The 25,664-nt window shown below is 41.9% G+C and overlaps 1 protein-coding gene across 1 annotated transcript in view; it reads left to right on the forward strand.

Moving 5' to 3' along the window:
* GREB1 (growth regulating estrogen receptor binding 1) overlaps positions 1-24,626 on the forward strand; it is an 80,502-nt gene extending 55,876 nt beyond the window's left edge. The window contains exons 22-32 of the mRNA XM_024192595.1: positions 2,328-2,430; positions 3,864-4,022; positions 5,650-5,792; positions 6,813-6,974; positions 9,281-9,485; positions 10,652-10,826; positions 14,926-15,144; positions 18,044-18,179; positions 18,742-18,942; positions 21,904-22,042; positions 24,463-24,626. Of these exons, the coding sequence (XP_024048363.1) occupies positions 2,328-2,430; positions 3,864-4,022; positions 5,650-5,792; positions 6,813-6,974; positions 9,281-9,485; positions 10,652-10,826; positions 14,926-15,144; positions 18,044-18,179; positions 18,742-18,942; positions 21,904-22,042; positions 24,463-24,626 (1,806 nt within the window). The remainder of the gene's footprint in view (positions 1-2,327; positions 2,431-3,863; positions 4,023-5,649; positions 5,793-6,812; positions 6,975-9,280; positions 9,486-10,651; positions 10,827-14,925; positions 15,145-18,043; positions 18,180-18,741; positions 18,943-21,903; positions 22,043-24,462) is intronic.
* The last annotated feature ends 1,038 nt before the right edge of the window (positions 24,627-25,664 follow it).

The raw sequence follows: 25,664 nt of genomic DNA on the forward strand, positions 1-25,664 counted from the left end.
CAAGTGTTGCGGGCAGCTCCATTTACTGAGAAGGTCATGTTGCAAATCCATTAGCTCTAAAATTTTGCTTTCTGGAGCTGACAGTTGACTGAATGAATGGAAAGCTGTTGTCCTATTAAGGGAGTTGTGTTCAATCAAAATGAACTTGGTAATGATATCCTGCCTATTTCAGCTATGAGGGGCATATGTTTGAGCTACAGAGTCACCTTATTACTGTCAAACAATAAAATTATTCTCAAACTGAGAATCTGTCAAATTCACCCAATTTTGACAGAATACTGATGATCTTAATGAAAATCCAAGTGTCACTTCAGATGAAATGAAAGCTCTGATAAAGATACATAGAAGTAATCCCAGATCTGAGAGACGATGTAGGTACTATACTCTCCTGGAACTAAACACAATCAATTACACATTTGCATGAAATATTAGATGAGGGATCATTTCCAAGATATGAAATTTTTGTTTAGTTGATTCACAAATAAATGGACCCAGGGAGTCACTATAATATAGCTATTATTTTCAGCTCTAGGGTCCTGATCTAAAACCCACTGAAGTCAATAAAAAAATTCCCATTGAAATCAATGGGCTTTGGATCAGTTCCAAGGTTAACAACTGTTCTGAGAGAAATCTGATTTAGTAGGAAGTGCAGGTTCCAGTTTGCTGTTTGTCATTTTTAAAGAGAACAAATGTTATTTTTGACTTGTTTTAGCTTCAAAGCCGCCTCCTTTTAAATGTAAAGTGAAATGAACATTTATTCCATAACTGTTTAAAATAATGCAACTCTCATTAGACTCAACCCTACATTTCTTACGTTCCTCAAATCTCCAGTATAGTTATTTCATGGCAACTGGATTCTTGGGGTACATCAGGAAAGCAGGATCCGCACTACTGTCAGTTTATTATCAGGCCTCATGCTCTCCCATTGAAATAAACTGTACAGTTTCAATAGAAGCAGGATCAGGATTATAATTAATTTGTAAGCCCGAGCACTGAAGAGGCAACTCTTGTTTATGATTATCAAGTTGTCTTCAGTGTAATTTTTAATGTTGAATTACACAGAAAGAAGGCAAAGTGCAAATAGGATTTATGAAAGCTGCTCTTATCCCTGCAAGATGGACATTTCTTCCTGAGCCACATTAACGTCAAGGGCCCAGTGTTTGTCAAGTGCTGTGTTTAGGTGCTTGCTCATTTATTTATTTATTTATTTAACATTGTGTCCAGTAAAGTTCACACGCAAGATGATAGGACAATTCATTGGTTAAACCAGGGGTCGGCAACCTTCATTTATTCACTCTAATTTAAGGTTTCGCGTGCCAGTAGTACATTTTAACATTTTTAGGTCTCTTTCTATAAGTCTATAATATATAACTAAACTATTGTTGTATGTAAAGTAAATAAGGTTTTTAAAATGTTTAAGAAGGTTCATTTAAAATTAAATTAAAATTCAGAGCCCCCCCGGACCAGTGGCCAGGACCCGGGCAGTTTGAGTGCCACTGAAAATCAGCTTGTGTGCCGCCTTTGGCACGCGTGCCATAGGTTGCCTACCCCTGGGTTAAACTATCTGCTGCCTGAGAGTAATTGGCCCATCCCTTTGTAAAATCAGGTGCAAAAGTAAATTGTACAAAAGCACAGCAATGCATGTCTGCATAGTGGAGAGAAGGACTGTATCTTCTCTGGTTTGGGTTAAAAAAAGAAAAGCATTAGATGTTTGATGTAATTTAAAAAATGGATCACATAAGCTTTGTGGGGAAATAAAATTTTTGCATATCATATCTGACTGAAAAGAGAAACTATGTGGGTATGCTGCTCTCCGTCCTATGGACCTGTTTCAACTCATTCTTCAGTATAGAAAGTTGCCTCAATATGTCAATCAATGAATGCACAGGCTTGGAAGGGTTGAGGTAAAGCTTTAGTTATATTGTGCTTTTCCCTGGCAGATTTTCATGTAATGTACTTGTCTGGATTATTAAAAATGTGTTTTCCTGCCCATTGTAGGGAGTATAGTTCAGGGGAGAGAAGTTGCTTGTGGTGAGTTTTTTTTATTTGTATGCCTATATCCCAAGGGTATCATATAAGGTATATTTTGAATGTTAATTTCCTGCATAAAAGTCGCATTACTGTGTAAGATGAGTCATTAATCATCCCATATAAACTTGTGAATGTACAGGAATAGGAATGTATATGCAACAGAATTTAAGAGTTGGACTTTAACCTACTTTTAAATTAGATTACAATAGTCATTACAATTCCAAGTTTCCAAATAATGACAGAATGGCATTCATGATAAACAACTGTTTAGTTTCTGATTTATATGTTTGTTACAGATAGGAAAAACGGGAGCCTATCTTCAGTTCCTCAGTATCTTGTCCAGAATGCTGATTAGACTGACGGAAGTGGATGTTTATGATGAGGAAGAAATCAATATTAGTAAGTTGTTGATGAAGAGACATTCGCTTCTGGGGATTTTTTGTCACATTGTTAATTGGACCAGTTGTTGACTACTTTATCATGTGCTTTTCACCTTTACACTGTAGTTCATTTACATTACTGCAATCCATTTAGAGTTCTTAAATTAAGGAGTTAAGGATTTTAATTTCTAATTTGGAATCCTGTGATTAGCTAATTTCTCTCCATTTAGAGCTCACTCCTCCTCTCAGCACATCTCTGTTTTTCTTAGAAAGTTGGCAGCAGCATTTTGTATGTTAAAAATAGTTCATCTCATGCCGAGAAACAATATACTGACTTTAAGCCTGGAATGATTATTTTTTGGTCAAATGCAAAAAAGGGGGTTAGTTGGAAACATTGACAGATTTATAACCATTAGCAATACTGTCACTGTATTATACAATTTAGGTAAACAAGAGATCATATGAATGAGAAAAGACCATACACACATTCCTGCTTTCCAGTAGTTGATCCTATTCTCAGTATTTTCAGCATATCCCTCATTCCCCTCTTTCTCCAGATGTAATTCTAGACGTCTCCGAGGCTCTGCTATTTACTTTGATCAATCACTACAGTGATTTATTTGATGGGTTTTTTTACTATTGGGGGTAAAATTCTCCCCTGTGCAGAGAAGCAGTACAAAGCTTTTGCCTCATGTAAGTCTCATTTAAATTCTTGTTTTGAGTGCTTACGGAGAATCTAAGAGGATCATACGTTGTATGCTGGCTGGCCCTCTGCATGGGGAGGAATTTTATCCTGTGTGAGTAGCTCTGCTTGAGTTTCCTATTTACTTCTAGTTTCCAAGCAGCAGATCCTCAGCTGGTGTAAATGATTAGAGCTCCAGTCACTTCTGTGGAACTATGACACTGCAACAGCTTAGGGTCTGCCCCCAAACACCTTGGACTCCTTACTAGTGGGGAAAAGAACAAACCAAATTCCCTTAACTGAAAACTCTATCTCCAAAGTGTATCCAAGTCAGTGGAGAGACTCCTGCTGGCTGGTCCATTTTACCAGCAAAATCCTTGCTGTGGTGCTTTTATTATCAGTGCATATATGATTCCAGATGGCTTCTGACTGGTGCTTTTACTCTGTTATGGCAGAATTGCATTGAGGGGTGAGGAATGTTGAGTAATTGATCAGATGATCACTAGTTTTTCTGCAGAAAACAGCTTCACAGATGTTGTTGCCTTAAAATAGTAAAAGAAATAATAGTACAATAATAATCATTAATAACCTCCTAAACTATATGAATAGCATAGACTTGCTTTAGGTTGGGGTATCTTTCTATGCAATCATTTGAACCTTTCAATTGATTTCACACATCTCTTTAAAAAAGCATTCTGTAAAACTGTAGACATCATTCCATTTATTGTAAACTGCATGTTTGGGGTTTTTTTTTTTTACTATTATTATAGAACTCCAAGAAGAATCAGATCAATGTTATCACCAGCCAGGAGACATGTGGCCTGATTTGGAGACATTTAAGAAGATACCTTTTGACTACACTGTTCATGATCCGAAATATGAAGATGCAAGTCTGATTTGTACAAGGCTTCAAAATATGAACAGTGATGGTCAGAATTTAAAATATAACCGAGAGAGATGCATGTATTTATTTATTTACTTGCACCCACTATAGACAGTATGGATGGAATCCTGGCCCTATTGAAGCAAATAGCAATGTGGCCAGGATTCCAATGGGGCCAGGATTTCGTCGATATGTAATTACAATGTACAGAGCTATATTGTTTATAGTTTTAACATGAGGGTTAAATTGAAAAAGGATTAAAAGTTTGTCAGATAAGGAACAACACATAAGGATGAGCAATGTGAGTGTTTTGTGGCATGGAAGCTATGTAGCCTTTCACTAGTACGGCCCTGATCTTACAAACACGTATGTATCTGAGTAAATTTACTTGCTTGAGTTGTCCCATTATGTTTCAATAAGACTCCGCATGTGTGCAGGGCTGGTTCTAGGAGTGGGGAAGCCGGGCGGCCACCCAGGCACCAACTTCTGGGGTTCCAAACTGCTGTGGCACTCGGCTAGTTTTTCCCTCCACTCCTGATTGGCTGGCTTTTTTTTCCCGGTTGTTTAGCTGCTAGGAGAGTGGGCCCAAAACCATGTTCTGCCTTGGCTAAAGTTAGGATTGAACTGTAGGTCACCAGTTTGAATGTGGTCCACTGAAGTAGTGATCCATTTGATGGCTGTTTGGTGGGCTGTGTGAAACGAGTTGGTGTCTCAGTTCAGGACCAACTAGATGAAAGTCCACATCACAATGTCACTAGACACTCTCCTCATTTGGCTCTGACATCAATCACATGATAGCAACTTCCTCTCTGGGACAGATTTTCAAAGATAATTTTATTTCTGAAGATGCAGATAGGCACCAAGTTTGATTTACAAAAGTGCCTAAGTGGGCTAGGCACTGGACTCCGATTTACTTTTGTACATCTCACAAGGCACCTATATGCATCTGTACATGTCTAAATACCTGTGTAAATTTGGCCCAGAGAGATCAGCACCAACATTTGCAAAAATAGCCTTTGATTTTAGTTGCCTCTATTTTGAGGCACATGGGGCCTGATTTTCAGCTGGAGCTGCGGGTGCCCAGCACAGTTTGGGCATCTAAAAACTAGAGCATTTGAAGGTGACTTGCCCAGTGTCTAACAGAACCCAAGTACCAGTCCATTGCATTAACCACGATACTGTCCTTCCACTTGATATCCCATTACTAGCCCCTCCCCCCAGTGTATTGAAGGGGAGAGAAAATAACTGTAGATTTAAGTGCTTTATCATGATGGTTCAGTGGTCATTTATAATAACGCAGAGAGCATTTTAAACTGCACTCTGTGAAAGCAGAGACGGTGTCTTCCTCTCTGTTTGTTCTGTGCCCAGCACAAGTCAGCACTCAACAAATAGTAATCATCATAATAATAATTTTGCTTTACCTGCACCTCTGCGTTATTATAAATGAGCACTGAACCCATCATGACAAAGCACTTAAATCTACAGTTATTTTCTTTCCCCTTCGATACACACATAATAAAACCAAAGCTCAGGCTGAATATCTATTTTGTTTGGTGTTCCCACTATCGATGCAGGCTTGTGATGATTACATAAACAGTTTATTCATCACGGGGGATATAATGGGCCCTAGAATATACTTAAAATGAATACAGTCCAATTTTTTTTATTTACAGACAGATCAATGGGCAGAAAACAGGAGGACATGTATATGCGCCGTCAGACAACTCGAATGAGATTATCTAAGTATGCAGCATACAATACATACCACCACTGTGAACAGTGCCATCAATATATGGGCTTCAATCCCAGGTATCAGGTAAATCATGCCTAATTTTTATTTAGGATAGTAAATCTGTAGCAGATCTGTAAATTACATTGTGCATACTTTACAGTATCAGTACTGGTACCCAAGTTGCATATTTGCTCTATAAGCATTTCCACAGAGAACTGATGTATACATTTTGGCCCTGATACTGCAGTTGGATCTTTGCACTTGCACTGAGCCCCAGTGAAGTCAGTGGAGTCCTGCCCAGGCACAGAGGTCTGTGTGAGTGGATTGGATTGCAGTTTTGGGATCTTTGTTTAGACAAAATGTTTTATCTTAGTGATAATTAATTTTTGATAGTGGCAGCAGTGCATGACAAAAGCACATTGTGAATATCTTCTGGTATTCTTTGAGTAACCAGATTCATGGCTGGTAGGGTCAGTAAAGGTCATGGAGGTCAACAGTTTCACTCTGTGGACTTTGCACGACTGTTCCTTGGATCATTCCCACTGACCTATGAAGTGCTATAATCAACATTCTACACTAACCACTATAAATGATCATTGATTTCCCAGTAAACCTTCCCCTAGAGTTTATTAACATTTGCTCTGGGGCAGAGCAGTTGCTGAAGATAGTAAGTTGATTGCTGCAGAGAGCATTTGATACACATCATGTGGACTCTGATTATTCAAACAAACCTTCCAGTTCGCTGCTCATTAGAATGTGAAGAAAAAGGCATCAGCAACGCAAGTACTGCAGCTATTGTATAGCACATGGCATTACTGAGAAACGAGGTTGGCCCACAAGCCTTGCTACCATCAATGAAACAAAGAGCAAATTGACGACTTCTGGCCAGGAAGCTGGGTAAATTGTTTAGTGAATATGTTGGGCTTGAGCCAAATGTCACTGATTAGTATTAATATGAGTTATGAGGTAAAAAGTATTCCTGTGCCATGTGTGGTTTCCTTCTGGTTTGGCGCTGACTTAGTGGTGTCCACGGACTGTTCTGTGCTCTCTTGAGAAGGAAAGTTAGAATCTAATAATTAAATTTGTCCTTTTTCCCCCCCTCAGCTTTATGAGTCCACCCTGCATGCTTTTGCCTTTTCCTATTCCATGCTCGGAGAGGAGATCCAGCTGCATTTTATCATCCCCAAGTCAAAGGAGCACCATTTTGTCTTTAGTCAACCAGGAAGACAGCTGGAAAGTATGAGGTTACCGCTTGTCACAGATAAGGTAGATGGATAACTATATTTATACTCACATATGGGGCATAGACAGGGCTGATCTAAAGATTTGTAGGGTCAGATCATACTTTGGCTTCACTACTGGTTCTGCTGCCGGGAGATGGTGAGAATGGTCTGGCAGTGAGTTGTTTCCTTCTCCTTGGGTGCCCTTGCTGGAGAGGAAGACAAGCTGCAGAAATTGCTTGGAATGCAAGGTCCCAATCAAATACTTGCTTTGCTCATAATTAAGGCTACAATTTTGTCATGGATATTTTTAGAAAAAAAATCATGGACAGCTCACGAGCAATAAACAAAAAATCATGGAAGCTGTGACCTGTCCCTGACTTTTACTAAAAACAGCTCTGACTAAATAGGGAGGGAGAAGGATCCAGCACCCTGTCCCCCTTGCAGCGGATGGGAGCTGCAGGGACCCCATTTCCCAGTGGCTGCCACTGTGTGGGGCTAGAGCTGGACAGGTCCCCCCACTGCCCTGCAGGGCTGGGAGCTGCGGGTGGCCCGTCTGCCCCTGGCCACTGAGCAGCTTCGGGGTACCTCTGCCACCGCTGCCCATGCCTGGGAACTGCAGGAGGGCCCCCCCTACCCGCGGCCACTGAGCAGCTCTGGGGTCCCTCTGCTGCCATCCCCGGTGGCTGGGAGCTGCGGGGAGGGGCCTGGCTGCTCACAGCAGCTGAGCCACTACAGGAGGGACCCCTGTGGTAGCCGCTGGGCAGCTCAGGGGTTGCTGTCACCGGCGGCGAACAGTCAGTTGCGGGGGTTCCTGCTGGGCAGCTGTGGGAGGGTCCCCCGCCCCCCATGGAGGCTAGGTTGCTGCAGGGTCCCCCGCTGCTGGCAGTGGCTGGTCAGCTGCGGGGGTCCCCAATGTCACAGAGGTCGCTGGAAGTCACTGTTTCAGTTACTTCTGCAACCTTTGTGACATAATCATAGCCTTACTCATAATCAAGGCTGGTCCTGGGCACACACTGTTTGTGAGCTGGGACTATGACAATTGGAGATTGTTGTGCAGTGACTCAGGAGTTCTCAGGGTTCTGGATAAACACACTGAAGAGAGGAATGGTCTCAGCTTTGAGAATCAAATGTACATGTTTTTGTTTAGCCTATGACTAGTAAGAGGAAGCAATTTATCACTGGCTTGCCTGTCCTGGCCTGCGTAAGTGGTTCCACCAGATAACATAAAGGAGAGTTTTGAAAGAATCTCTGTGGTGACTGTGCAGAACCTCATGGTAGCTTCAGGGAAGACAGCTGCAGAGGTTATCAATCTGAGCAGTCTGTCTTGTCTCTGATATGAGCCTGTACAATGACCCCTGCAAGCCCGGAACAATCTCTGCCTGATTCAATGAAGTATACTCTCTTTAGACTACTGGAGCAATTTGTGGAACAGTAGTAGCAGCCGAGATTTTATGGTGCAGAAGGTAAGCTGTCCACAAAAAAGTTATTGATCCATACTCCATCCTTCACTTTTGGCAGCTTATACCTAAATAGGTAGGAGCATGTTTTTTAATATACATCTGCCAGACTGCAATCAAACTTGAAGTTACGCAACACCTTTTATCTGAGAGAGCGTTGTGTTTTTCAGCTGATGAGAATACAAAATTATCCCAATTTACTGTGTGCCACCGGAAACACCCTCAATTTACTATGGTTACTTCATGGGAACTAGGTGTCAAGTCTCCACAGATTCTATTCCCATCCCTGCCTCTGATCTGCCGTGAGACCTTTGGCAAATCACTTAATTTCTCTGTGTTTTTTTCATCTGTAAAAATTGTATAATACTTACCTTCTTCATAGGGTGTGCTGCTGTAAGACTTAATGCATGTTTGCAAAGTGCTACGAGATCATTGGATGTAGGTCACTATAGCTGTGTAAAGTTTTATCATCTTAGTCTTTTTCTCGTTGTTCTTTCACTTCTCTTAATGTCTGGTTGCTTTCTATTCTTCTGCTCTTTACTTTCTTTTTCCTTCCTCAGGGCCTGTCAAGCCACTGAGGATCCTATATCCCTGGTAGATCAAGATTTAGCAATCCCATCTGGGGCTATATGTATCTATCCCTCTCTTACCAGCCAATCAAGCGATCAAGACCCTTTTCTTTGTCACTTGATAGAAGTTGTTCTCTTCCAACTCTTATAAAAATTCCTAATTTCTCTTTTATTTAGATATTAGGCCAGTTTCTCACCTGGTGTAAATCAGCATAGCTCCATTGTACGCTGACTTACACCACCTGAGGATCTGGCCTTTTTTGTTTAAATAATATTCAGCATAATACAGAGACTCATCCTTCATTTTTGTATTTACTTTACAGAGTCAGGATTACATAAAAAGCCCCACTTTTACTCCCACAACTGGGCGTCATGAACATGGACTTTTCAACCTGTATCATGCAATGGATGGTGCCAGCCATTTGCATGTTCTAGTTGTCAAGGAGTATGAAATGGCCATATATAAAAAATACTGGCCGAACCACATCATGCTAGTGCTGCCGAGTATTTTCAACAGTGCTGGAGTAGGTAGGTATTAGGAGGAGAAAAAAAAGGTAAAACATATGTGTGTTATTGTACAGACGCCCTCACCGAGAGGTTTGTAATAAGTGATCTCTTGCAACACAGTATATCTCACCATATATACTGTGCTTCAGAAACCACACCCTCCTTCTTTACTGTGATAGGTGGTTAACTGTATTGTATCCCAAGTAAATGCAAAATCAGTTAGCACCTGATAAGTCATTCCTACTTAACCTTATAATGCTAACATTAGTGAAGAAGGCATGTGACTTTGGGGCATTTTCTCCCAGTTGCAACATGCAGCAGAGGATCCTTGGCCACAGGACATTTGTCAGTGGGAGGAACTGCAGCATCTCAAGGCAGTGGAACTTGAGCAGGGCTCATAGCTGACTAGCATAGCCCTAAATGAGTTTGGTGCTGGCCAGGGACGGGGAGTGGCTATGGTGCCTAATAATGCACTGATCCTGTGCATTTTTTAGGTAGCATCTGCCAGAAGGGTTTCTATGGAGCACCCAGAGTCTGCTCTGGTGTGACCCCCAAGGTGGACAGACAGAGGGAATTATGGTTTTCATCACTTAGGTGGGTCCGTCCCCATGTGCAGTGGCTGGTGCCAGGAGGTATCAGTGGAGGTAAATCTGCCCCTCGCAGTTTAAAGGCATCACATAAATTCCCACCACAAAAATCAAACTCATCTTATTAGTTTCCTCAGTGGTGTCCCATGTGGCCTTAGCAGCCTGATACAACACCCACACCCATCAACTCAGTTGCATTTGGTAGGGGATGGTGACAGATTGGCTCTGGAGTCCTTTAATTACCAACCTTGTAGTGGGGGGAGGGATAGCTCAGTGGTTGGAGCATTGGCCTGCTAAGCCCAGGGTTGTGAGTTCAATCCTTGCAGGGGCTACTTAGGAATCTGGAGCGAAAAATCAGTACTTGGTCCTGTTAGTGAAGGCAGGGGGCTAGACTCAATGACCTTTTGGGGTCCCTTCCAGTTCTATGAGATAGGTGTATCTCCTTATATAATATTATTATTAACCTTCAGAGTGAGTGAGCCACACTGTGCTCCATGAACATTTGAAAGGTTGGCACTTATCAACAAACAACTCCTGCCCCTGCCACCGCCACCTCCCATCCCAGAATTTTCCTCTTGTTTATGCTGTTTTTGGTTTCAGGTGCTGCACACTTTCTAATAAAAGAGCTGTCTTATCACAATCTGGAACTAGAACGAAATCGGCAAGAAGAACTGGGGATTAAACCCCAGGATATCTGGCCTTTCATTGTCATTTCGGATGATTCCTGTGTTATGTGGAATGCGGTAGAAATCGATTGTTCAGGAGACAGAAAGAGGTAAAACACCATAATGAAGGAACATGACTTTTTTCAGCTGATCACTTTAAACTCTGAGCACAACTTGTTGAAATGATATCATGGAAACAGCAAGGCTTTTACTCTGTGTAACAAGTAGGGTATAATATTTGCCTGGCGACAGAGAAATATTTCTTGATATATTTGTCTGCATGTAGGTTAGTTCCCATCTGTTCCCAGTCTACAGCTTCAGCCATACCGCTTGGCACTTCAGTTCAGGCTGGAGTGACTCATGCTTTTGGCTCTGGAGTTGTGTGGTTCAGTCCCAGCTGTGTTGGCCAAGAGGGGTGGCCGTCACATGTACAGTTGATCCGGATACAGCGGTGCAAGGAGTACAGACACACATGGATGGATTTTAAGTGGCAGACCAGAACTTTTATTTAGCTTTACCACAGGGGAGGGGCACTACCTGCCCATCAGCCACGCTCACCTATACCAGGCATTAAGTGGTTCCAGTGCAGGGGTTACAGGGCTCCTACCATAAAACCCATCACTGAGGCTAGGCTCTCCTCAACTACCCCCTCCCAGGACTCAGCTCTCTCTGAATCCTACCCCCTCCCCCACCCATATGGGAGACAGAGGATGCAGAAGGGTGGGGATGTCAGGCCTTAGCCCACAAGGGTTACAAGATCTCCCTCTACCCCATGAGCCCACGTCCCATCAGGAAAATCCAAGGTCTTTTACCTCTGGGAACCGTGCACTGTATCTTTTTAATCACACTGGAAACTGGCCACAAGTTGAGACAAATTAACAGTGCAACCAATTACCTCAGTTAGGGACTAAGCACATTCCTACTTAATAGGGCTGTCGATTAATCGCAGTTAACTCACGTGATTAGCTCAAAAAAATTAATCGCAATTAATTGCAGTTTTAATCACATTGTTAAACAATAGAATACCAATTGAAATGTATTAAATATTTTGGATATTTTCTACATGTTCGTATATATTGTATTCTGTGTTGTAATTGAAATCAAAGTGTATATATTTTATTATAAATATTTGCACTGTAAAAATGAAATAGTATTTTTCAATTCACCTCATACAAGTACTGTAGTGCAATCTCTTTGTTGTGAAAGGGCAACTTACAAATGTAGATTTTTTTTGTTACATAACTGCACTCAAAAACAAAACAATGTAAAACTTCAGCGCCTATAAGTCCACTCAGTCCTACGTCTTGTTCAGCCAATCGCTCAGACAAACAAGTTTGTTTACAGGAGATAATGCTGCCCTCTTCTTATTTACAATGTCACCAGAAAGTGAGAACAGGCATTTGCATGGCATTTTTGTAGCCAGAATTGCAAGATATTTAGGTGCCAGATATGCTAAACATTTGTATGCCGCTTCATGCTTTGGCCACAATTCCAGAGGACATGCTTCCATGCTGATGATGCTTGTTAAAAAAATAATGCGTTAATTAAATTTGCGACTGAACTCATTGGGGGAGAATTGTATGTCCTCTGCTCTGTTTTACCCGCATTCTGCCATATATTTCATGTTATAGCAGTCTTGGATGATGACTCAGCACATGCTCATTTTAAGAACACTTTCACTGCAGATTTGACAAAACGCAAAGAAGGTTCCAATGTGAGATTTCTAAAGATAGCTACAGCACTCGACCCAAGGTTTAAGAATCTGAAGTACCTTCCAAAATCTAAGAGGGACGAGGTGAGGAGCATGCTTTCAGAAGTCTTAAAAGAGCAACACTCCATTATGGAAACTACAGAACCTGAACCACCAAAAAAGAAAATCAACCTTCTGCTGGTGGCATCTGACTCAGATGATGAAAATGAACATGCATCGGTCCACACTACTTTGGATTGTTATCGAGCCGAACTCATCATCAGCATGGATGCATGTCCCCTGGAATGGTGGTTGAAGCATGAAGGGACATATAAATTTTTAGCGCATCTGGCATGTAAATATCTTGCGACACCAGCTAGAACAGTGCCATGAGAACGCCTGTTCTCACTTTCAGGTGACATTGTAAACAAGAAGCGGGCAGCATTATCTCCTGCAAATGTAAACAAACTTGTTTGCCTGAGCGATTGATTGAACAAGAAGTACGACTGAGTGGACTGCAGGATCTAAAATTTTACAGTGTTTTATTTTTTAATACAGTTTTTTTGTACATAATTCTACATTTGTAAGTTCAACTTTCATGATAAAGAGATTGCAATACAGTACTTGCATTAGGTGAATTGAAAAATACTATTTCTTTTGGTTTTTTACACTGCAAATATTTGTAATCAAAAATAAATATAAAGTGAGCACTTACACTTTATATTCTATGTTGTAATTGAAATCAATATATTTTAAAATGTAGAAAACATCCAAAAATATTTAAATAAATGGTATTCTATTGTTTAATAGTGCGATTAATCATGCTATTAATTTTTTTAATAGCTTGACAGCCCTACTACTTAACCTACTGTGTCTCAAAGATGCTGAGAAGGTGAAAAACTCCCTTGTCCTCTGCCAATTGGCCCTATGGGAGAAAAAATCCTCTCTGACCCCCAATGGACGAACAGCTAGATCGGGGCGGGCAAACTTTTTGGCCTGAGGGCCGCATCCAGTTTCCAAAATTGTATGGAGGGCCGATTAGGGGAGGCTGTGCCTCCCCAGACAGCCAGGTGTGGCCCGGCCCCACCCCCTATCCGACCCCCCCTGCTTCTTGCCCCATCCACCCTCCCCCGCTCCCTGTCCCATGACGGCCCCCCCCGGGACTCCTGCCCCATTCAACCCCCCTGTTCCCCGCCCTCTGACCGCCCTGACCCCTATCCACACCCCCGCCCCCTGACCCCCACCCCGAACTCCCCTGCCGTCTATCCAACCCCCCCTGCTCCCTGCCCCCTTACCGCGTTGCCTGGAGCACCGGTGGCTGGCAGCGCTACAGCCGCACCACCCAGAGCACCAGGACAGGCAGCTGCACCGCCCGGCTGGAGCCAGCCACGCCACAGCACAGCACAGAGCACTGGGTCAGGCCCCGGCTCTGCAGCTGTGCTGCCCCCGGAGCTCGCAGCCCCGCCACCCAGAGTATTGTGCCAGCGATGGAGCGAGCTTAGGCTGCAGGGGAGGAGGAACAGCAGGGGAGGGGCCGGGGGCCAGGAGGGTCCCAGGCCAGGAGCTCAGGGGCCGGGCAGGAGGGTCCTATGGGCCAGATGTGGCCCGTGGACTGTAGTTTGCCCACCTCTGGGCTAGATCCACAGCATCTGCTGGCTGGATTCCCATTCCTAGTTCTGGGTGGGTAGGGGTGGAACAGAGCCAAAAGAGACTCCACATGGTGCTGGAGCTGGGGGATGTAGACCACACAGCATCCTTCCCCCCAACTGACCAGTGGGTGCCAGAGACTACCAGGGTGGAGGATGTACCTAGTGGTCTTGCTGCCGGGTCTGTCCCATTTGCTGCTACCCCCATCAAGTTCACTCAGCAGTTGAGGCACATGGGTGGCATTCTGGGTAAGATTTTTGAAGGAACTAAGGGAGTTAATGGAAATTCAGGGGGAGTTGGCCACCTACAGTACATCTCTTAGGCTGGGACTATCAAAGGAGCCAATGTGACTTCTACTTTATTTCAGTTTGCAAACGATAAAACAAGTCTCTTAGCTTTTTAAAACAGTACTTGATTGGGCCAGTTTTACTTATTACCAGAGCTGTGCTAAATTCAGCAGCTTTGCTGTGCAGGGATTTGGAGAAATCTTTTTTTCTGTTTCAATTTGTATGTTTGATTTTATGTCAAATCCCAAAACAAAAGCAAAGTTCAGTCAAAACTGAAAAGTTCCATGTGGTTTTGTAATGGGCTGATGGTAAACATATCTTCCCAGGATCACTTGGAGCAAGAGTTAGGTTAACTTAAAACATTTACAAACCTTAATGAACATATTGAGAAATCCAGGCTGAGTTTCAAACCTATAATGTCAGCCCAAGCTAAATGAGCTTTAGGTAGATGAGGCAGTAGGTCTAGCATCACTGCTGCCTGTTTACTATGCTCATATTTATAACTATTGTAAGATACTGCTCAGATGAACTGGATTATTTTTTGTACACTTTGAATCTGAAACATTTTTTTCCAACCTATTGTAGTGAATATACATGGACTGAAAGGAACGTTTCCTTGAAGCAAATTCTGCAACACATTGAAGCAACCCCTAATGTCACTCACTACGCCTTGATTGGGATGAGGAAATGGTCTAGTAAAACAAATAGTGGTGAGATCAGGGAACCATTCTCCTGTTGCCATGTACATGACTTCATCATGCTGAATGTGGATCTGACTCAGAATGTCCAATATAACCAGAACAGGTGAGTGAATCCATAGGCGCCTCTAATGTAGAGCAAGGACCAAATCATGCAGCCTTCACTCTGGCTAAGCTCTCACTCACTCGAATTGGATTTCTCAGGAGACTGCTAATAGAATAGAGATAAATTTTACATCTAAGTTGCTGGTTCCAGTCCAGCCCAGGTAAGAAGTGGCTAAAAAGACTGTTATCTCTCTCCACCTAAGCTAGGCATACTCTTTAATTAAATACAATAACTTTAATTGGTTGAGAACAATAATAAGAAAGAAAAACAACAAAAACAAATCCCTCTAACATTGATGGGGGGCCTTTAGGGAGAAGCTGCATCCAGCCCACTCCATTCTTGGGTTCAATCTCCAACCCACCTTCTGCTACCCATTTTTTTAACTGGGCCACACATAATGTTCCAGACCTTAAAGGTGCCAAGCATAGTCACTGTGGTTCTTAAAGCTCCGTTCACTACAGATACCACTTGGCAGCTGTTCATTAACCCATGTGAAATAGTGAACTCAGTTCCTCGGGGACAAGTGTTCACATCACAAAACCACCACCACATTTGCCACTAATTGTCAGAGGGGCACAGGGCTGAATAGGATAAGAGACTATCACCTCTAGAAGTGATCTTTCCAAATCTAGATTGAGGCATATTTGTGGGGAAGCATCTCTGCTTTAACTATTCTATGGATAAACAGGTGACTTAAATCTTCAAGTCTGTCACTGGCACTTTTCAAGAGCACTAGAACCATAGCCACATGTATCTCCTGTATACAGCGGTGTTCTCAGGCTGTTTAGCCTGTGGGGGCATAGTACATTTTCACACAGAGTATTACCATTTGAGGCCGTTTTTGAATGGAAAGCTGAGTGCTAATCTAAGAAAACAATAATCATAGAATTGAATAAATGTAGAGCTGGAAGGGACCTCAAAAAGTCGTCTGGCCCAGCCCCACCCCCCAGTGAGACAGGACCAAGTAAACCTAGACCGTCTCTGATAGGGGTTATTAAAAACCTCCAGTGATGGGAATTCCACAACTGCCCTTGGAAGCCTATTTCAGAGCTTAACTACTCTTATAGTTAGAACATTTTTCCTAATATCTAACCTAAATCTCCCTTGCTGCTGATTAAGCCCATTACTTCTTGTCCTACCTTCGGTGGACATGGAGAATAATTGGTCACCGTCCTCTTTATAACAGCTCTTAACATATTTGAAGACTGTTATCAGGTCTCCCCTCAGTCTTTGTTTCTCAAGACTAAACATGCCTAGTTTTTTTAACCTTTCCACACAGGTCAGCTTCTCTAAACCTTTTATCATTTGTTGCTTTCCTCTGGACTTTCTCCAGTTTATCCACATCTTTCCTTAAGTGTAGGGCCCAGAACTGGACACAGTACTCCAACTGAGGCCTTACCAGTGCTGAGTAGAGTGGGATAATTACCTCCATTGTCTTCCATAAGACACTCCTGTTAATACACCCCAGAATGATATTAGCAACTGCATCACATTGTTGGTTCATATTCAATTTATGACCTTCAGATCCTTTTCAGCAGTATTACTACCTAGCCAGTTTTTCCCCATTTTGTAGTTGTGCATTTGATTTTTCCTTCCTTAGTGTTAGTACTTTCATGCTTGTCTTTATTGAAATTTATCTTGTTGATTTCAGACCAATTCTCTAATTTGCCAAGGTTGTTTTGAATTCTAATCCTGTCTTTCAAAGTGCTTTCAACCTCCCTCAGCTTGGTGTCATCTGCTCTCCATTATCTAAGTCGTTAATTAAAATGTTGAATAGTACTGGACCCAACAATGCAATAAAGCAAAGTAATATTAATGCATAGAGTGATGCAAAAATGTCAAGAATAAGGTTTTATGCCAGTTTACACTAGCAATACTTAACCTGTGGGTGTTTAATCACTGGTGACTCACCATAGTTCTGCATGCAGCTCTCTGTTAAGGCTTGGGCAATATTGTGTGACATTCCAAGGATGAATTGGTGGTGAGAAAACATGGCATTTTGAATCAAAAAGAGACACAGTCAGCCAGAGATAGCAAAGACACATGTGAGTATCACTCAACAGAGTATCTATCAACAGAGCCATAATTTTAAAAACTGATAGCTTTAAATGGCAGATTACTCACTGAGCCCTAAATAGAACCAGTCCTCCTGTAATCTTTATTTTGCTGTTTTGGTGAATGTAGTAACTCTATTTTACAAAATGCTTGTTACATAGGGATTTTCTGACTTCTGAGAAGAGATGTGTGAAACCAAAAGCGCAGATACAAATCCTGGATCAGATCCTCATACTTCTAAAAGTCATTCCAGTTCTCTTGTAGAACATGTATATTTACAATCGGGAATAAATAGAATCAATATTACCCAAAGATGAGGGTACATGGGTATGGCCCATTTTAGAAGCTTGACCTGCTAAATCTGGACTGAATTCAGATCAGGATTGATAGTTTCCATTCGGTTCCATCTCTAATTTGAAATGGGCCAAATCCAACCCAATTAAATCTTAAGACATGGATGAATTTGGCCCATATTGCTTAATTGTGGCTCTTTGCAACGCTGTTGGATGAAGAAGTGATTCTGTGACTTTTAAATGCTTGATCTCACTGATGTAGACTGATAGCATTTCTACAGAGGGAAGTTGAAAATTTCAACAGTTACATGCTCCTTGTTACAGAGGAGAAATATATGGTCAGAGACGTGTACTTCTGGGTGTCTCATCTAGGGCCTAATCCATGTCCTTTGAAGTCAGTGGAAACCTTTATATTGACCTTATTTGTGGTGGGATCATACTCTTTTCTATTTGTACAATCTGCCTCACTGTAGTATCTGAGTGCCTATATGTCTGCTAATGTTCAAGAACAAGCAATGTTTATTAATAGCTGTGGTTTCCGCTCCTGCTAGATTTATGTGCGATGATGTTGATTTCAACCTGCGTGCCCACAGTGCCGGTCTTCTGATCTGTCGGTTCAATCGCTTCAGTGTCATGAAGAAGCAAATTGCAGTAGGAGGACACAGGTCCTTTCATATTAAGTCTAAGGTAAAAGTTGATAATTATCTTTCATTGTTAGTTATTTGTTTGTGCAGTCATTAACCTTTAATGTAGAGAGTGAGGTTTGTTGGTGTACATTCTATTGCCAGAGATGGGACACATGTGCCATTAGATTTTTTTTTTAACATGAAACTCCTGGAACCCACAATTCCCACGGCATAAATGTACCCTGACCGCTTCCTATGTCATCTTCCTGTGTAATGTCTTAAACCACATAATTTTTTTTTCAAACAAGAAAGACTTTCACTGTGAATTTGATGTAGAACTGTTGTAAAGTATTACTTAATAACTCCTCCTTACACCATTTCATGTTCAGGAAGAACTTTTTGAGTCAAAGCAGAATCCAAAATGCTATTTAACTATAATTAAACTCCAATTTTCCATGGATAACTGAAACCTTTGGGTAATAGGAGTTTTGGATAACCTATTTTTGGTGGCTATATGCATTTTGGATTTTTGGGACAGAGATACATTTTGTACAACCCCAAATTCAGATGATTGGGGTTTGGCTGATCAGGATTTATCAATATCACAATGTTTTTCCATGTAGGTTTCTGAAACTCCAGTCTCAACCGCACCTGCTCAGTATATCTGTGCTCCTGACAGCAAGCACACCTTCTTAGCAGCACCTGCTCAGCTGCTGCTTGAAAAATATCTCCAGTACCACAGCCATCGTTTCTTTCCTCTTTCACTGAAGAATTATAGCCATCCAGTGCTATCTGTGGACTGTTACCTTAACTTAGGACCACAGGTACTGAACAAAATGATCTTCAAGTAGCTCTGCAGTTTAGGCCAGCCCATATTTAACCCAAGTGTTGTACTAGTTCTGTGATCTATTCCTTTGAGATTTTTACATGGCTTCTGAACTGTATAATATAGATTGTTGTGATATTTAAAAAATCAATTTGTAAGTTACAAAAAAGGAAATGAATGGTTAGAAGCTATGAATGACTATGCACACTAAAAATAAAGTACACCGAGCACAATCCTACAGTTGTAGTAAGGAATAGTTATAGTAATTTAGCCTGTGCTTTCTAGTCAGGTCTCAATGACCAGTGCCTCCGAATTTTTTTTCCCATAGACTCATAGACTCATAGACTTTAAGGTCAGAAGGGACCAATATGGTCATCTAGTCTGACCCCCCGCATGATGCAGGCCACAAAAGCTGACCCCCCCACTTTCCCTTATCTCTGCTGTTGAAGTCTCCTGATTGTGATCTAAAGACTTCAAGTCGCAGAGAATCTTCCAGCTTGTGACCCCTGCCCTATGCTGCGGAGGAAGGCGAAAAACCTCCAGGGCCACTGCCAATCCACCCTGGAGGAAAATTCCTTCCCGACCCCAAAAATGGCGATCAGCAGAACCCCGAGCATACAGGCAAGAATCTCTAGCCAGACCCTCATTTTACCAGCGATGGCCGTTATTGCCTAATTGATTAGAATCACGTAATCCCATCAAACCATTCCCTCCATAAACTTATCTAGCCTAATCTTGAAGCCAGAGAGGTCTTTCGCCCCCACCGTTTCCCTCGGAAGGCTATTCCAAAATTTCACCCCTCTGACGGTTAGAAACCTTCGTCTAATTTCAAGCCTAAATCTCCCCACGGCCAGTTTATATCCATTCGTTCTCGTGTCCACATTAGCACTGAGCTGAAATAATTCCTCCCCCTCCCTGGTATTTATCCCTTTGATATATTTGAAGAGAGCAATCATATCCCCCCTCAGCCTTCTTTTGGTTAGGCTAAACAAACCAAGCTCCTCGAGTCTCCTTTCATAGGAAAGGTTTTCCATTCCTCGGATCATCCTAGTTGCCCTTCTCTGTACCCGTTCCAGTTTCAGTTCATCCCTTTTAAACATAGGAGACCAGAACTGCACACAGTACTCCAAGTGAGGTCTCACCAGCGCCTTGTATAACGGAAGCAGCACCTCCCTGTCCCTACTAGAAATACCTCGCCTTACGCATCCCAAGATCGCATTAGCTTTTTTCGCAGCCACGTCGCATTGCCGACTCATAGTCATCCTGCGATCAACCAGGACTCCGAGGTCCTTCTCCTCCTCAGTCACTTCTAAGCTATGCGTCCCTAGCTTATAACTGAAATTCTTATTAGTCATCCCTAAATGCATCACCTTACACTTCTCACTATTAAATCTCATCCTATTACTAATACTCCAATTTACAAGGTCATCCAAGTCTCCCTGCAGAATATCCCGATCCTTCTCCGAGTTGGCAATGCCTCCCAACTTAGTGTCATCCGCAAACTTTATCAGCCCACTCCTACATTTGGTTCCGAGGTCAGTAACGAATAGATTAAATAAAATCGGACCCAGAACCGAACCTTGAGGAACCCCACTGGTGACCTCCCTCCAATCTGACAGTTCACCTTTCAGTACTACCCTCTGCAATCTCCCTCTCAACCAGTTCCTTATCCACCTCTGGATTTTCCTATCGATCCCCATCTTATCCAATTTAACCAATAATTCCTCATGTGGAACCGTATCAAACGCTTTACTAAAATCGAGGTATATTAGATCCACCGCATTTCCTTTATCTAGAAGGTCTGTTACTTTCTCAAAGAAGGAGATCAGGTTGGTTTGGCACGACCTGCCTTTCGTAAACCCATGTTGTAATTCGTCCCAATTGCCATTCAGTCCCGTGAGTGTTTCCTCAACTTAATATAATAACTTGGCCATTTACATTTATATTTATAACTTTCCTCCTACAAAGCATTTTACAAACATTGACCAGTCGAAGCCAAGACGTGAATGCTCCACACAAGAGCTCAGATTAGAACTGAGGAGTTCCTGGCTCCCAGTCCTGTGCTCGGACCAGGCCCCTCTCTAAAACCAAGATACATATTTGGACTCAAATGCAAATCAAGTATGAATGATGCTAGCAAGTTTTTTTGGTAGTGTTTTGATTTGTTTCTTTTGGCCTTCCCATCCAACTGGAAAACTACATGAAGTTCAAACTTGGTAGACCTGCCAATTTGTCTTCCTCCCCGAGTCAGCTGTGTAACAGACTTCACAACTCGCTCTACCCCCAAATGCTCTAAGTCCTTAAAGTTCCTTTCTGGCTGATTTCTGATAAGCTGAAGTACTCTGGACACAAAGTCCTATGTGGAAAATTTCTTTATTGGGGGAGAGCGACAAATCTTTAAACATCTCAGTGAATCTCCAAGGTTCTTAACCGGCCTGAGAAGGCTGAGTGAACAGAGAGTTTTGGAAAGCGAAAGGTTTCCAGTCTCTAGGGAAAACCTTAGGACCCAATCCCGAATACACTTATGGACATTCATAACTTTACTCACATAAGTGGTTCCATTGACACTTGAGTAAAATTATGAACCTCCATAAGTGTTTGCTGTATTGGACCATACAGCTGTGTGTGTGTGTGTGTATGTGTGTGTGTGTGTGTAAAACGTGCAAGGCATGTCTCAGATTTGTTTTTAAGGGGAGAGACAGTTGTTGAGGCATGTAAATCCTGCCATGTCTACCTACCTGTTTATACAACACTTTTTTTTTTCAGAGGAGGGATTTTTATTTGGGAGCAGTAGGGATGCTCACAAATGGTTGATCACAAAGACCATTCCTATAATTAGGAAGGATTGCTAAACTTTAAACTGGTGCAGACATTCACACCTCTGTGCAAAGCCCTAAGAAGCAACACTACTTTGAAGTCTGAGGAAAATTAATTTCTGATCCCTCTTTCCTCCAATCAGATTGCAGTTTGCTATGTGAGTTCCCGACCTCACTCTTTGAACATCAGTTGCTCTGGTTTGATGTTTAGTGGACTCCTGCTTTACCTCTGTGACTCCTTCGTTGTAGCTAGCTTTTTGAAAAAGTTTCACTTCCTGAAAGGTGAGCTGCAGAATGATTGTTACAAATTGCAGTGTCTGTCTGGTTTGGAGTTGCCAAATCCACCGTTGGGCAGAAACTAAATAATGTTTTGCCTTTGTACGTCAACCAGGTCCATGTCTCCCCATTTGGGATCACACCAATCCAGCACTACAGCAGATTAATACCTACATCCTCATACAAGTATTATCAGTTCTATAGATTTTTGAAATTAGGCAGGCACTGGTGCGTACATACCATTGAGTTGCCTAATGTATATTCATAAATACTCAGTGTATGTTTGCAGATTGGGTATTTGTGTGTATGCAATAGGCATGCATCACTGTATGCTTGCAGTTGTGCCCCTCTAATTTTCAAAATCTTACCCATAAGATTCTACTCAGTAGATTGTGGGGGAAAAGGATGGGTTGTTTAATATTAATAACAAATAATAACCAAATGAATCAAATTAGTCTTCAAGGTTCCAGACTGACGGCACTGGAGACTGATGTCCTCTATCTACAAACAAGCAATTGTATTGCCAGCGTCTCCCATGCTACACTGCCACTGTGTTGTAGGCCTTATCTACTCTGGGGATTTGTCCCAGTTGCAGCCATCAGTGGCCAGCCACTGGCGCAGCTGCATTGTTGCAGATCTGTAGACAGGCAAAGCTGTTATAAACTACCATTTGGATCAGTACAGTACAACTTAACCCAGTTTCAAGCAGGGGTATGCTAGACTGATACAAGTGATGGAGTATAGTGGTTTCGCCACTGCAATGGTGGTTGGCTATTGAAGACTGAATTCTGCAGCGTGGACAAGGCCTTAATCTTGACCTGGAGGAACAGGTCTGGAGATGGAAACTTTAGGAATGAAGGTTAGTTAAGTTTCCATCTCCAGCCCTTCTGTCAGGAAGATCCAATGTTCACAGAATCAGAGGGTTCTGTCCCCCTTTTCCCTTAAGTGATAGATAACTAAGGGGTTCACTCTCCTTCATTTTATAGTCCAGTAAACCTTTGAAATGTATCATTCTGAAGAGTATCCCCCATAAAGTTCTTCTCCCCTGCTGTTTGTCCTTTCCTGCTGACATCCCTTCCCTCTGTTGGCTTGTGTGTAAATGTAACTTTCATTGTCTCTGGCCTCACCTTGCTCAATTGACACTGGAGACACACACAAAACAACATTCCTTTGTCTAGGACGTTCCTTTTATCATGTCTGCCCCAAAAATATATTCTAGGATGTATTTCCAGCACACATACATAACTGTTTACACACCATCCGCACATAGATCACGACTGGCGTTTCACTAGCTTTCGTTTGAGATTTTACTCAATATACTTCTATAGTACAGTAATATTGTATAGAATCCGTTGATTCAGTTACTTATTCTTTGGGGTTTAGACCTTTCCCCCCCAGGGTGTCTGGATCCTGATTGTCCATGATTGCTTATTTAGGATATTGGCCTCAAATGGCACAATTGATATAGGTCTAGATTCTTCCAGCCTTACACTGCGTAGTAACGTAGTCCACAGTTCAGCAAAGAACTTAAGCTCATGCTTAATTTTAACTTTAAGTACATTCTTAAGTCCATTCCTGCTCAACATAACATTTAAGCACGTGCTTAAGTATCCAGAACTCCTCAATCTCTTTTAAAATTGAGGTGCTTTGCTGAATTAGGACCCTGTAGTCCCACTGCAATCAGTAAGACCCTTATTCACACTAAGAAGTACATCAAAATCTGGCCCATGGAACTGTCACAAATGTAAAGGCTTGTCTTCACTGTGGGGGGAGGGTGTAAGTCGACCTAAGTTACGCTACTCCAGCTATGGAAATAACATAGCTGGTGTCGACGTGGCTTAGGTCGACTAATCCCAGTGTCTTCACTGCGCTGCGTCGATGGAGATGCTCTTCAGTCGACTTCCCTTACTCTTCTCAGAGAGCTGGAGTACCAGGGTTGACCAGAGAACGCTCTGCCATCAATTTAGCGGGTCTTCACTAGACCCGCTAACTCAATCCCTGCTACATCTATTGCAGCAGCGTTGATCTCCCTGCAGTGAAGACCAGCCCTAAGGCTTGATTGTGATCTATCTGAAGTACTAGATGGATCTCATTATCATAACATCTAAGCACTTTACAATCTTTAATGTATTTATCCTCACAACATCCCTGTGAGGTACAGAAGTATTGTTATCACCATTTTAAAGATGGGGAACTGAAAGGCCAAGTAAGTTGCCTGAGGTCACACAGGAAGTCTCTGACAGAGCAAGGAATTGAACCTGGGTTTCCCAAGTCCTAGACTAGCACCCTAAGCACTGAACCATCCTTCCTCTCTCTTCCAGGCATAGAACTCCCACTGAAGACAATTGAAAGCTTGCAGGACCAGGTTGATGATTTAGAAAATAAAACAAAACACTCATACTTGTTTGTTTTAACCATTCATGTAGGTGCTACCTTGTGTGTTATTTGCCAAGACCGCAATTCTCTTCGCCAGACTGTTGTCCGGCTAGAACTAGAAGATGAATGGCAGTTCCGACTGAGGGACGAATTCCAAACTGCCAACGCCAAAGAAGACAGACCACTTTTCTTTCTGACTGGACGACATATTTGATAGAAAACGAGCAGGCTTCCTGAACTGGCTAATGAGAAGGGGTAGTACAAGAGGCTGAGTTCTCACTGGTCAAAAAAAAAAAAAGAAGGCATTTAGCATTTGAGAGGCTCTGTGCTCTGAAATATTCCAGCACATGTTTCCTGAGTAGCCATCAGCTGAGCAGTTTTGAAATATTTTTATTAAAATTATATTTAATCAACTAATGTATGTTTATATTGCCAAGCATTGGAAGTGACTCTTCTAATTTAATTACCCAGTAGAAGTAATTCCTGATACCTGGGAAAGAGGTACCGACTTATTACTTCACATGGTGGAAACTTTTCTGGATAAGAAGAGAGATCACATTTCTTCTGTCAAAACAGAGAGCACACAAAATGTTTCAAAATTAAGATGTTTAGAAACAGTTTTGTACAATTAGGGAATTTAAATTTAGAGAAATAGGGAATGTACGTTTAGAAGTAGACTTTGTTCTTTTAAGTCTTATTTATCTAGAAGTCAGCACAAGACATCAGACCAAATTTCAGATTTTACAGGAAATTTTACATTTTGGTAATCCATTGCTACTGATTGATACAGAGAGGCTTTTATACCTAGAGGTGTAAAATATATTTTTTATGTAATGGGAACTGGTTGCAACCATAACTATGGTGTGAGTGTCACACTGAATAATTTTATAATACAGGATTTTGGAAGGGGATGTGTAATTAAGGTGCCTGTGTTTGGTTGGTCAGGAAAGAACACTTTGAAAGTAGAGAGATGTGAACAAGAGATGCGAAAGAAGGAGATGTGAACATTTATTCCAGAACACTTCAGTGTCTGGGACAAAGTCCCAAAGAGATTAAGGGGAAGATTAACAGCAACCAAACTTTGAGATAAATAATTTTGAGCTAAATGAACTGGTGCTTCCAGTTACAGATGAATTTGTTGCACTGGCTTAAGACTTCAAACCTGGCCACCAGGCAATTCAGACAGGAGATGCATATAGCACTGAAGTCCAATTTCAGAATACCCTTCCAGAATGCTTTTTTGCTAAGGCAC

Source organism: Terrapene carolina, unplaced genomic scaffold (assembly GCF_002925995.2).
Source record: "Terrapene carolina triunguis isolate 2854851 unplaced genomic scaffold, T_m_triunguis-2.0 Scaffold42, whole genome shotgun sequence".
NCBI classification, from domain to species: domain Eukaryota; kingdom Metazoa; phylum Chordata; order Testudines; family Emydidae; genus Terrapene; species Terrapene triunguis.